We start from the raw sequence: 14,656 nt of genomic DNA on the forward strand, positions 1-14,656 counted from the left end.
AATATTAATCCATCCATATAACAACACTAAATGAATTTAGTACAAAGACAATAACCACTGAAATATTAATCCATCCATATCCCAACACTAAATGAATTTAGTACAAAGTCAATAACCACTGAAATATTAATCCATCCATATAACAACACTAAATGAATTTAGTACAAAGACAATAACCACTGAAATATTAATCCATCCATATCCCAACACTAAATGAATTTAGTACAAAGACAATAACCACTGAAATATTAATCCATCCATATACCAACACTAAATGAATTTAGTACAAAGACAATAACCACTGAAATATTAATCCATCCATATAACAACACTAAATGAATTTAGTACAAAGCCAATAACCACTGAAATATTGATCCATCCATATACCAACACTAAATGAATTTAGTACAAAGACAATAACCACTGAAATATTGATCCATCCATATACCAACACTAAATGAATTTAGTACAAAGACAATAACCACTGAAATATTAATCCATCCATATAACAACACTAAATGAATTTAGTACAAAGTCAATAACCACTGAAATATTAATCCATCCATATAACAACACTAAATGAATTTAGTACAAAGACAATAACCACTGTAATATTAATCCATCCATATACCAACACTAAATGAATTTAGTACAAAGTCAATAACCACTGAAATATTAATCCATCCATATACCAACACTAAATGAATTTAGTACAAAGTCAATAACCACTGAAATATTAATCCATCCATATCCCAACACTAAATGAATTTAGTACAAAGACAATAACCACTGAAATATTAATCCATCCATATAACAACACTAAATGAATTTAGTACAAAGTCAATAACCACTGAAATATTAATCCATCCATATAACAACACTAAATGAATTTAGTACAAAGACAATAACCACTGAAATATTAATCCATCCATATAACAACACTAAATGAATTTAGTACAAAGACAATAACCACTGAAATATTAATCCATCCATATAACAACACTAAATGAATTTAGTACAAAGACAATAACCACTGAAATATTAATCCATCCATATCCCAACACTAAATGAATTTAGTACAAAGTCAATAACCACTGAAATATTAATCCATCCATATAACAACACTAAATGAATTTAGTACAAAGACAATAACCACTGAAATATTAATCCATCCATATCCCAACACTAAATGAATTTAGTACAAAGTCAATAACCACTGAAATATTAATCCATCCATATAACAACACTAAATGAATTTAGTACAAAGACAATAACCACTGAAATATTAATCCATCCATATCCCAACACTAAATGAATTTAGTACAAAGACAATAACCACTGAAATATTAATCCATCCATATAACAACACTAAATGAATTTAGTACAAAGACAATAACCACTGAAATATTAATCCATCCATATAACAACACTAAATGAATTTAGTACAAAGTCAATAACCACTGAAATATTAATCCATCCATATACCAACACTAAATGAATTTAGTACAAAGACAATAACCACTGAAATATTAATCCATCCATATAACAACACTAAATGAATTTAGTACAAAGCCAATAACCACTGAAATATTGATCCATCCATATACCAACACTAAATGAATTTAGTACAAAGACAATAACCACTGAAATATTGATCCATCCATATACCAACACTAAATGAATTTAGTACAAAGACAATAACCACTGAAATATTAATCCATCCATATAACAACACTAAATGAATTTAGTACAAAGACAATAACCACTGTAATATTAATCCATCCATATACCAACACTAAATGAATTTAGTACAAAGTCAATAACCACTGAAATATTAATCCATCCATATCCCAACACTAAATGAATTTAGTACAAAGTCAATAACCACTGAAATATTAATCCATCCATATACCAACACTAAATGAATTTAGTACAAAGACAATAACCACTGAAATATTAATCCATCCATATACCAACACTAAATGAATTTAGTACAAAGACAATAACCACTGAAATATTAATCCATCCATATAACAACACTAAATGAATTTAGTACAAAGACAATAACCACTGAAATATTAATCCATCCATATAACAACACTAAATGAATTTAGTACAAAGACAATAACCACTGAAATATTAATCCATCCATATCCCAACACTAAATGAATTTAGTACAAAGTCAATAACCACTGAAATATTAATCCATCCATATAACAACACTAAATGAATTTAGTACAAAGACAATTACCACTGAAATATTAATCCATCCATATACCAACACTAAATGAATTTAGTACAAAGACAATAACCACTGAAATATTAATCCATCCATATACCAACACTAAATGAATTTAGTACAAAGTCAACATAAACAGTTGGAGAAAAACATGACTGCAATGCCAAGATACAGGTATCTGCACATTGTGGAGCCATTAATGTATCAAATTTAATATTTGTTTGATTTTGACTAACTGATATCAATATCAATACCCAAAAATTTGTTAGGGTTCCATGCAACCCTGTGTCTCACCTGAGATTGCTGCTGTCAGTGTAAAAGTAAATGATGATTTAAAATGTGAGTCCATTTATCAGTAAAAGACTGTTAAGATGCTTTTTCCTGGTCTTTGGAAGATAAGATTCTGTCCAAGTTTCATTACAATCCATGAAGGTTTACAAAGGAGTAGGTTCAGTATGACCCCTTTTTGACCCCAACATATAGCAGTTTTAGAAAATTTAGAAAATGTAATCTTTACGCTATATTTTATAAAGTAAAATGCTTCTGCTACATAAATTTGAGCTGTTTTTGACAATACAATGTACAAATATGGCATTCTAGCATCATTAAAACATGCTAAATCACTACAATTTTCAAATTTTAGCATTTTGGTTAATTTTTAGACGGTTTCAGTCAAAATTGACTGCATTAGCTTACTTCCTAAAAGATTAATTAGAAGGTAGCAGACCTGGATCCCTCAGTCCTTGTACATAGATGCCTTGTTAGTTTCTGTCTTTTCATATGTCCATTGTCCTTGACCTCATTTTCATTGTTCAGGGGACTACTTGAAAATTAAAATGACGCCACCACAATTCAAACTTAATCTGTGTTTTGTTGCAATAAGCATTGAGTATAGGTTTCATAACATTTGGTTGAGGCAAACTAATTTGGTTTGAGCAAACTTAAGTAAGAGAATGGAAACTAAAAATTCAGCAATTTTTCCATTTATAAAGGGGCATAACTCTAGAATGATTAAAGTGGCACCATCAAATTCAAACTTGATCCGTGTTATATAGTAATAAGCATTGTGTATAAGTTTCATAACATTTAGTTTAGGCAAACTTAAGTTAAGAGAATGGAAACCAGCATACTTACAGACAGATAAGGGTAAAACTTAATGCCACTTTTGGTACAGCGGGTGCATAAAAAAGATTTCTAGTATTCTTTATTTCTCTTTTAATATTAGTTATAGGATAACTATATTTGGTATGTGCATATCTTGTAAGGTCCTCATGTCTGTTTCATGGATCAGTGAACAATCTTAAGTTTTAGTGAACAAGTAAATTTCTCAGATACTATAAGCAAAAGGTCTTCTTTGTTTAGCGTATGCAATGATTGTAAGGTGTTAATTTCCAACTGGCAGGTGTAATCTGTCCTTGACCTGATTTTCATGGTTTAGTGGTTATAGTTTTAAGTTTTTGAGTTTTGTCTGTTATTCTAATAGTGTATGCAATATGTCTACTATATTTGGTGTTTAGAATGATTGTAAGGTTTACATGTCCAACTGGTAAGTTTTATCTGACCTAGACCTAATTTTCATGGTTCAGTGATTAAAGTTAAGTTTTTGTGCTTTGTTCTATTTTTCTAACACTATGCAATTTGTCCACTATTTTTGGTGTATGCAAATATTTTATGATGTATGTGTCAGTTCAGCATGTTTTATTCGACTTTGACCTCATTTTCATGGCTCATTGCTCAATGTTAAGTTTTTGTTTTTTCATCTGTTTTTCTTGTCTACTATATTTTGTTTATATGGAATGATTGTTAGGTGTATTGGTCCGTCTGGAAATTATAATGTGACCATGACCTCATTTTCATGGTTCATTGGTCAATCTTATGATTTCCTGGTTAAGTTTGTTTCTTAGATACTATATGCAATAGGTCAACTATATTTAAAGCACATTTTTTTTGTAAGGAAATTTGATTTATTAAATTATAGTTTATACACAATACAATGTATCTGTTATCAATGATTTCAGCAGGCAGGTATCTAGTCTATTCTTAGGCAATTACATAACATCTATTTTTAGCTTAGTAGGAATAGTGCCCTAGAGGGGGGTTAGAGTATTGTTGATGAATTGAGAGGAAGCATCGTTGTATTTGATGCATTACAATCAGTTATTTTACTGTTTTCGAACCATATTCGAAATTGTTTTTTTTTTTTTATGTTAACGGATATTGACATGGATATACGTTTCTTTGGAATAGTGATTGGATATTGTACATTTGATTGAGTTATCACTTCAATACACAGGCACTTGTCTCAAAAAAAATTTCCTATATACTTTAATATAACACAAGGTACTTAACTACTTTTTTTTAATAATGACACCCAGTCCCAAATTCCCGTTATTTTTTTTATTTCTCGGTTGTCAAACCTACTTAAACTTAATATGCCGTAAATCTAAATTGATTTATCTACACAATGGTATATGACACGACTATCATTGTTATCGGGATCATTAGTAGCAGACCTCAGAAGTCGGTCAACGGGATGTTTTTTGCATTCGTCTCAATTTTTGGCAACACCCAGCCCGCAGTGATTGAATTATTATAAAAAAATATTAAAATAAAAACTGTCAGCTTCCCTCTGACTATGAATTATTACCTTTATTATAAATTCTTTACAGATTATGTGAAACAAACCCAAATAAGTTTGTTATGAAACACACGTGTACACAACGACACTAATGTAGATGTATAAATTGACCAAAATTTCCCACATTTATTTTTAGCCAGACGATTGACCAATGAGAAACCAGTTTAAAATTACATGCGGACTGGGTGTTGCCAAAAATTGAGACGAAGGCAAAAAAACATCCCGTTGACCGACTTCTGAGACCTACTACTGATGATCCCGACAACAATGATAGTCGTGTCATATACCATTGTGTAGATAAATCAATTTAGATTTACGGCATATTAAGTTTAAGTAGGTTTGACAACCGAGAAATAAAAAAAATACGGGAATTTGGGACTAGGTGTCATTATTAAAAAATTTAGTTAAGTACCTTGTGTTATATTAAAGTATATAGGAAATTTTTTTTGAGACAAGTGCCTGTGCTTCAATATCACTTTCCAAGTGCGTGCTATGGGTACGCGCCAAGGTAAACACAGATAATCGTATTATGATCTTTAATATTTCGAAACTGGATTTATAACTCTTCTTGTAGAGTTGAGAACAAGAACATAGATGTCCAGCTCACGCTATGAGATGACTGATTGACCTTATTTCGATATCGAGACATTCGGCCATGACAGCATTTTCAAGTGCGCGATCCCACAATGCAACGCATATATGTAAACAATAATTGGAATCGAACTACGATTGAGTAGACTAGTATGTAAACGTTCGTACAATATTTAATACACATCTTGATTAATAAATAACTGTTTGTCAGCATTTTCCAAAATGTCAGTATCATTACAAGTTTCCCGGACATTATGCCTGCCCGGCGACGGCATTCAATTCATTATTCCATAAACACTACGTTTGAACTCATGCTATATCAGTATACACACTAGCTATGTATACACATTTCATTTGCCTTAATGCTTACTTTCTCTGATAAGCAGTTGATAAGCATGTTTCTACCGCCCAGGCTCAGGAGTCAGTGATCGTGATACATGAGATATATACGATTTGTTATGGTTATTATGCAGAACCACTGCCTCTGGTGGACACTTTGTTTCAACGTAGAATATATAGTTCCAGATAAGTCCTTACAATGTTTTAATTCAGCAGTTCTTCAACATTAGCCCTAGGACACTGAGGGAACGCTTAGATCATACAGATCACTTCAGGTTTACCATACTAGTATACAGGTTTATCATATACTACTGCAGAGTAGGGTGTGAAGAGCAGCATGGAGATTCGAGGACACGTATACTCAGCACTTATATGTCTGAACTTCTTAAGGATATGCAACTGAATGTATTGTATTGGTGGAAACTTTGCCTTTGTTAAGTATATGTAATATTTTTTATTTTAGTGATAAGCAAAACATACATTTGTAATAACAGCAGATACATACATGTACATGTATATAATAAGTAATACTATGTATTTTATTTTATATATATTTATATATTTTAGCACATAGTATCACACGGTATCTTTATCTCTATTCAAGATTGTTCCACACCGACAGAGATCTCTTCAGGTTAACATTTCGTACAATATAGTATGAATTTATATTTATATGTATATGCATACATGTATGTACTTATTTTATATGTATTATATTTCAGCACATAGTACATGTAGCACACAGTATTTATCATGTTTATATCTTTAGTCTAGATTGCTCCACACATGCAGGGATCTCCTCAGGTGTACATTTCATACAGTACAGTTACATATATTATATTTCAGGTCTTACCTTCTGGATCGCTCCAGGTCATTCATTCTCTTTATGTATATTGTACGTATTGTACTACGCCTGCTGGATCGCCACAGGTCGTACTACCCCTGCGGGATCGCCACAGGTCATTCATTCTCTTTATGTAACGGTACTACACCTGATGGATCGCCACAGGTCATTCTATTTATGTATACTGTACTACACCTGCTGGATCGCCACAGGTCATTCTATCTATTTATGGGTTTTGTACTACGCCTGCTAGATCGCCACAGGTCATTCTTTCTTATTATGTATATTGTACTACATCTGCTGGATCGCTCCAGGTCATTCATTCTCTTTATGTATATTGTACGTATTGTACTACGCCTGCTGGATCACCACAGGTCGTACTACCCCTGCTGGATCGCCACAGGTCATTCTATCTATTTATGGGGTAATGTACTACGCCTGCTAGATCGCCACAGGTCATTCTTTCTTATTATGTATATTGTACTACATCTCCTGGATCGCCACAGGTTATTTTATTTATGTGTATTGTACTACGCCTGCTGGATCGCCACAGGTTTTTTATTTATATATATTGTACTACCCCTGCTGTATCTTCACAGGTTATTTTATTTATGTATATTGTACTACCCCTGCTGGATCGCCACAGGTTATTTTATTTATGTATATTGTACTACATCTGCTGGGTCGCCACAGGTTATTTTATTTATGTATATTGTACTACATCTGCTGGGTCGCCACAGGTTATTTTATTTATGTATATTGTACTACGCCTGCTGGATAGCCACAGGTTATTTTATTTATGTGTATTGTACTACGCCTGCTGGATCGCCACAGGTTGTACTACCCCTGCTGGATTGCCACAGGTCATTCATTCTATTTATTTCTCAGTATAGTAATGCATACATGTATGTATTTATTTTATATGTATTATATTTCAGCACATAGTACATGTAGCACACAGTATTTATCATGTTTATATCTTTAGTCTAGATTGCTCCACACATGCAGGGATCGCTCCAAGTGTACATTTCATACAGTACAGTTATATATATTATATTTCAGGTCGTACCTGCTGGATCGCTCCAGATCATTCGTTCTCTTTATGTATATTGTACTACACCTGCTGGATCGCCACAGGTCTTATTGTACCTGCTGCATCGCCACAGATCATTCATTATCTTTATGTATACTTTACTACGCCTGCTGGATAGCCACAGGTCATTCTATTTATGTGTATTGTACTACGCCTGCTGGGTCACCACAGGTCATATTATCTTTTATTATGTATTAATGTGTTATATTTAACTCAGCTAGTATTTCCACTTAGACCCTCTTGTTTAAGGAATACTTAGATTTCCCAGGTTGTTTCTTTTCTTTTATTTTACAGGAAAATACAGATACAGATACAGATATTAAAACCTTCGTTTTTTCGGATGAAGACTTCAGAACTTATAGCACCGTTAACGTTATATATGAACAAACAATACCCTGATGCCTGCCTTCATATATAGTATTATGTGTAAGACAACAGTTCAACTTTTGTTTATTTTAACTTATCGTTTTCGGATGCAAAATTCAGAACTATTAAGCACTAGATATGAGGATAGCTATATCTTGATGCAGACTTCAGAACTATATAGCACCGGAATATATAAGGAGGACGATACCTTGATTCATAGTTAACGTGTCAGAACTACAGTCACACTTCTTTAAACATTAAACGCAAGAATTTTGACTACATGTATGTAAGACAGATTTATTTTATCCGTCTGGGTAAGAGAGAAGTGATTACTGTGAGCACTCTTTCAGAACTAGTAGAGGGTTCGTTCTAAAGCACAACAGAAAGGTGTTGTTTTTGGAATTATTGTATTGTTAATGTAATTTTTTAATTATTTTTTTTTTACATTTGTATTTGCTACCATTATTATTTCTTGGGGGCTTTCATTCTTTCATTTTATGAACTCATTTCATTTGGCTTTTAATTCCAGGGGAATCATACTCCCCCAATTCAATAATACATCAGATAGGTTAATTCCTGTTGAGGAACAAATTGTATTTTAAGTAGTATTTTTACTACGCTGGGATCGCCCAGGAGCAATTAGGTTCATTCCTGTCGAGGAATGTAGGTTCATTCCTGGGGATCGCCCCAGGAAACACATAGGCTCATTCCTGGGGATCGCCTCAGGAAACACATAGGTTCATTCCTGGGGGTCGCCCCAGGAAACACATAGGCTCATTCCTGGGGATCGCCCCAGGAAACACATAGGTTCATTCCTGGGGATCGCCCCAGGAAACACATAGGCTCATTCCTGGGGATCGCCCCAGGAAACACATAGGCTCATTCCTGGGGATCGCCCCAGGAAACACATAGGTTCATTCCTGGGGATCGCCCCAGGAAACACATAGGTTCATTCCTGGGGATCGCCCCAGGAACATTTTTTACTAATCGCATATTTTTATTTTTCTCATATTTTGAATAGTTTGAAATGTTTATTTCAATTCTCTTAAGTGAATGAGTAGCCCCCAGAAAGCCAATAATGTATTATATAGTTTGTTATACAATGTAGAAAGATATGTATTGTTATGATACAGTTTATTTTAATATTTAGTTATAGTTTTAGTATGTTTTGATATTTGAATAATAAAACATATATCTTAAATTGTGTTGTGTATAAAAGGAAATTTGATTTATTAAATTATAGTTGGTGTTGCCAAAAATTGAGACGAATGCAAAAAACATCCCGTTGACCGACTTCTGAGGTCTGCTACTAATGATCCCGATAACAATGATAGTCGTGTCATATACCATTGTGTAGATAAATCAATTTAGATTTACGGCATATTAAGTTTAAGTAGGTTTGACAACCGAGAAATAAAAAAAATAACGGGAATTTGGGACTGGGTGTCATTATTAAAAAAAAGTAGTTAAGTACCTTGTGTTATATTAAAGTATATAGGAAATTTTTTTTGAGACAAGTGCCTGTGCTTCAATATCACTTTCCAAGTGCGTGCTATGGGTACGCGCCAAGGTAAACACAGATAATCGTATTATGATCTTTAATATTTCGAAACTGGATTTATAACTCTTCTTGTAGAGTTGAGAACAAGAACATAGATGTCCAGCTCACGCTATGAGATGACTGATTGACCTTATTTCGATATCGAGACATTCGGCCATGACAGCATTTTCAAGTGCGCGATCCCACAATGCAACGCATATATGTAAACAATAATTGGAATCGAACTACGATTGAGTAGACTAGTATGTAAACGTTCGTACAATATTTAATACACATCTTGATTAATAAATAACTGTTTGTCAGCATTTTCCAAAATGTCAGTATCATTACAAGTTTCCCGGACATTATGCCTGCCAGTTTAATCGCTATGTCGACGGCATTCAATTCATTATTCCATAAACACTACGTTTGAACTCATGCTATATCAGTATACACACTAGCTATGTATACACATTTCATTTGCCTTAATGCTTACTTTCTCTGATAAGCAGTTGATAAGCATGTTTCTACCGCCCAGGCTCAGGAGTCAGTGATCGTGATACATGAGATATATACGATTTGTTATGGTTATTATGCAGAACCACTGCCTCTGGTGGACACTTTGTTTCAACGTAGAATATATAGTTCCAGATTAGTCCTTACAATGTTTTAATTCAGCAGTTCTTCAACATTAGCCCTAGGACACTGAGGGAACGCTTAGATCATACAGATCACTTCAGGTTTACCATACTAGTATACAGGTTTATCATATACTACTGCAGAGTAGGGTGTGAAGAGCAGCATGGAGATTCGAGGACACGTATACTCAGCACTTATATGTCTGAACTTCTTAAGGATATGCAACTGAATGTATTGTATTGGTGGAAACTTTGCCTTTGTTAAGTATATGTAATATTTTTTATTTTAGTGATAAGCAAAACATACATTTGTAATAACAGCAGATACATACATGTACATGTATATAATAAGTAATACTATGTATTTTATTTTATATATATTTATATATTTTAGCACATAGTATCACACGGTATCTTTATCTCTATTCAAGATTGTTCCACACCGACAGAGATCTCTTCAGGTTAACATTTCGTACAATATAGTATGAATTTATATTTATATGTATATGCATACATGTATGTACTTATTTTATATGTATTATATTTCAGCACATAGTACATGTAGCACACAGTATTTATCATGTTTATATCTTTAGTCTAGATTGCTCCACACATGCAGGGATCTCCTCAGGTGTACATTTCATACAGTACAGTTACATATATTATATTTCAGGTCTTACCTTCTGGATCGCTCCAGGTCATTCATTCTCTTTATGTATATTGTACGTATTGTACTACGCCTGCTGGATCGCCACAGGTCGTACTACCCCTGCGGGATCGCCACAGGTCATTCATTCTCTTTATGTAACGGTACTACACCTGATGGATCGCCACAGGTCATTCTATTTATGTATACTGTACTACACCTGCTGGATCGCCACAGGTCATTCTATCTATTTATGGGTTTTGTACTACGCCTGCTAGATCGCCACAGGTCATTCTTTCTTATTATGTATATTGTACTACATCTGCTGGATCGCTCCAGGTCATTCATTCTCTTTATGTATATTGTACGTATTGTACTACGCCTGCTGGATCACCACAGGTCGTACTACCCCTGCTGGATCGCCACAGGTCATTCTATCTATTTATGGGGTAATGTACTACGCCTGCTAGATCGCCACAGGTCATTCTTTCTTATTATGTATATTGTACTACATCTCCTGGATCGCCACAGGTTATTTTATTTATGTGTATTGTACTACGCCTGCTGGATCGCCACAGGTTTTTTATTTATATATATTGTACTACCCCTGCTGTATCTTCACAGGTTATTTTATTTATGTATATTGTACTACCCCTGCTGGATCGCCACAGGTTATTTTATTTTTATGTATATTGTACTACATCTGCTGGGTCGCCACAGGTTATTTTATTTATGTATATTGTACTACATCTGCTGGGTCGCCACAGGTTATTTTATTTATGTATATTGTACTACGCCTGCTGGATAGCCACAGGTTATTTTATTTATGTGTATTGTACTACGCCTGCTGGATCGCCACAGGTTGTACTACCCCTGCTGGATTGCCACAGGTCATTCATTCTATTTATTTCTCAGTATAGTAATGCATACATGTATGTATTTATTTTATATGTATTATATTTCAGCACATAGTACATGTAGCACACAGTATTTATCATGTTTATATCTTTAGTCTAGATTGCTCCACACATGCAGGGATCGCTCCAAGTGTACATTTCATACAGTACAGTTATATATATTATATTTCAGGTCGTACCTGCTGGATCGCTCCAGATCATTCGTTCTCTTTATGTATATTGTACTACACCTGCTGGATCGCCACAGGTCTTATTGTACCTGCTGCATCGCCACAGATCATTCATTATCTTTATGTATACTTTACTACGCCTGCTGGATAGCCACAGGTCATTCTATTTATGTGTATTGTACTACGCCTGCTGGGTCACCACAGGTCATATTATCTTTTATTATGTATTAATGTGTTATATTTAACTCAGCTAGTATTTCCACTTAGACCCTCTTGTTTAAGGAATACTTAGATTTCCCAGGTTGTTTCTTTTCTTTTATTTTACAGGAAAATACAGATACAGATACAGATATTAAAACCTTCGTTTTTTCGGATGAAGACTTCAGAACTTATAGCACCGTTAACGTTATATATGAACAAACAATACCCTGATGCCTGCCTTCATATATAGTATTATGTGTAAGACAACAGTTCAACTTTTGTTTATTTTAACTTATCGTTTTCGGATGCAAAATTCAGAACTATTAAGCACTAGATATGAGGATAGCTATATCTTGATGCAGACTTCAGAACTATATAGCACCGGAATATATAAGGAGGACGATACCTTGATTCATAGTTAACGTGTCAGAACTACAGTCACACTTCTTTAAACATTAAACGCAAGAATTTTGACTACATGTATGTAAGACAGATTTATTTTATCCGTCTGGGTAAGAGAGAAGTGATTACTGTGAGCACTCTTTCAGAACTAGTAGAGGGTTCGTTCTAAAGCACAACAGAAAGGTGTTGTTTTTGGAATTATTGTATTGTTAATGTAATTTTTTAATTATTTTTTTTTTACATTTGTATTTGCTACCATTATTATTTCTTGGGGGCTTTCATTCTTTCATTTTATGAACTCATTTCATTTGGCTTTTAATTCCAGGGGAATCATACTCCCCCAATTCAATAATACATCAGATAGGTTAATTCCTGTTGAGGAACAAATTGTATTTTAAGTAGTATTTTTACTACGCTGGGATCGCCCAGGAGCAATTAGGTTCATTCCTGTCGAGGAATGTAGGTTCATTCCTGGGGATCGCCCCAGGAAACACATAGGCTCATTCCTGGGGATCGCCTCAGGAAACACATAGGTTCATTCCTGGGGGTCGCCCCAGGAAACACATAGGCTCATTCCTGGGGATCGCCCCAGGAAACACATAGGTTCATTCCTGGGGATCGCCCCAGGAAACACATAGGCTCATTCCTGGGGATCGCCCCAGGAAACACATAGGCTCATTCCTGGGGATCGCCCCAGGAAACACATAGGTTCATTCCTGGGGATCGCCCCAGGAAACACATAGGTTCATTCCTGGGGATCGCCCCAGGAACATTTTTTACTAATCGCATATTTTTATTTTTCTCATATTTTGAATAGTTTGAAATGTTTATTTCAATTCTATTAAGTGAATGAGTAGCCCCCAGAAAGCCAATAATGTATTATATAGTTTGTTATACAATGTAGAAAGATATGTATTGTTATGATACAGTTTATTTTAATATTTAGTTATAGTTTTAGTATGTTTTGATATTTGAATAATAAAACATATATCTTAAATTGTGTTGTGTATAAAAGGAAATTTGATTTATTAAATTATAGTTTATACACAATACAATGTATCTGTTATCAATGATTTCAGCAGGCAGGTATCTAGTCTATTCTTAGGCAATTACATAACATCTATTTTTAGCTTAGTAGGAATAGTGCCCTAGAGGGGGGTTAGAGTATTGTTGATGAATTGAGAGGAAGCATCGTTGTATTTGATGCATTACAATCAGTTATCCCACCCACCAGCCCCAACTACACCTGTGCATTAACTGGGTATTTAGCTTACATGATAGGTATGATATGGATGTATTAAAATATGTAAAATTTTAAAGGTGTTACTCTAAGTTACAGTCAGACCAATATTGTGTAATTCTGACTGCAAGTTCTTGGTATTTCTGTTTAAGAATATTCATACAGTTGTTTAGTTTGTTATATTTTCATTCAAGTTAAGTGTTTTCATGCTATGCATTCCTGCGAAGTTAAAATATATCATCTATAAAAATTGAAGTTATAGAAAGAGTGATTTGAATTGCTATATGACATGTTATATTTTCTTCATATATATATATATATCTTGTTTGTTAGTTTAAATATATTAATATTTGTTCATCTCTTGTTTAGGGGCTACTCTTATGGAAATGATATGTGCCTTTTCTTTTTAATTCCAGGGGAATCATACTCCCCCAATTCAATAATACATCAGATAGGTTAATTCCTGTTGAGGAACAAATTGTATTTTAAGTAGTATTTTTACTACGCTGGGATCGCCCAGGAGCAATTAGGTTCATTCCTGTCGAGGAATGTAGGTTCATTCCTGGGGATCGCCCCAGGAAACACATAGGCTCATTCCTGGGGATCGCCTCAGGAAACACATAGGTTCATTCCTGGGGGTCGCCCCAGGAAACACATAGGCTCATTCCTGGGGATCGCCCCAGGAAACACATAGGTTCATTCCTGGGGATCGCCCCAGGAAACACATAGGCTCATTCCTGGGGATCGCCCCAGGAAACACATAGGCTCATTCCTGGGGATCGCCCCAGGAAA

The 14,656-nt window shown here is 34.3% G+C and overlaps 1 protein-coding gene across 1 annotated transcript; it reads left to right on the top strand.

Moving 5' to 3' along the window:
• Nucleotides 1-6,491: 6,491 nt before the first annotated feature.
• LOC134715789 (uncharacterized) lies at nucleotides 6,492-13,428 on the top strand. The gene is made up of 2 exons (XM_063578236.1): nucleotides 6,492-7,485; nucleotides 11,466-13,428. Exons 1-2 carry the CDS (start codon nucleotides 6,694-6,696, stop codon nucleotides 11,904-11,906), a joined length of 1,233 nt encoding a protein of 410 aa, XP_063434306.1. The 5' UTR covers nucleotides 6,492-6,693; the 3' UTR covers nucleotides 11,907-13,428.
• Nucleotides 13,429-14,656: the final 1,228 nt, after the last annotated feature.

This window comes from Mytilus trossulus, chromosome 4, assembly GCF_036588685.1.
Source record: "Mytilus trossulus isolate FHL-02 chromosome 4, PNRI_Mtr1.1.1.hap1, whole genome shotgun sequence".
Lineage (NCBI taxonomy): Eukaryota > Metazoa > Mollusca > Bivalvia > Mytilida > Mytilidae > Mytilus > Mytilus trossulus.

Excerpts from the sequence above, each read along its gene's own strand:
- LOC134715789 (XM_063578236.1), top strand. The coding sequence starts at position 6,694 with ATGTATATTGTACGTATTGTACTACGCCTGCTGGATCGCCACAGGTCG. Across the intron at positions 7,486-11,465 it reads CGCCTGCTGGATCGCCACAG|GTTATTTTATTTATGTGTAT; the intron begins GTTGTACTACCC and ends GGATCGCCACAG.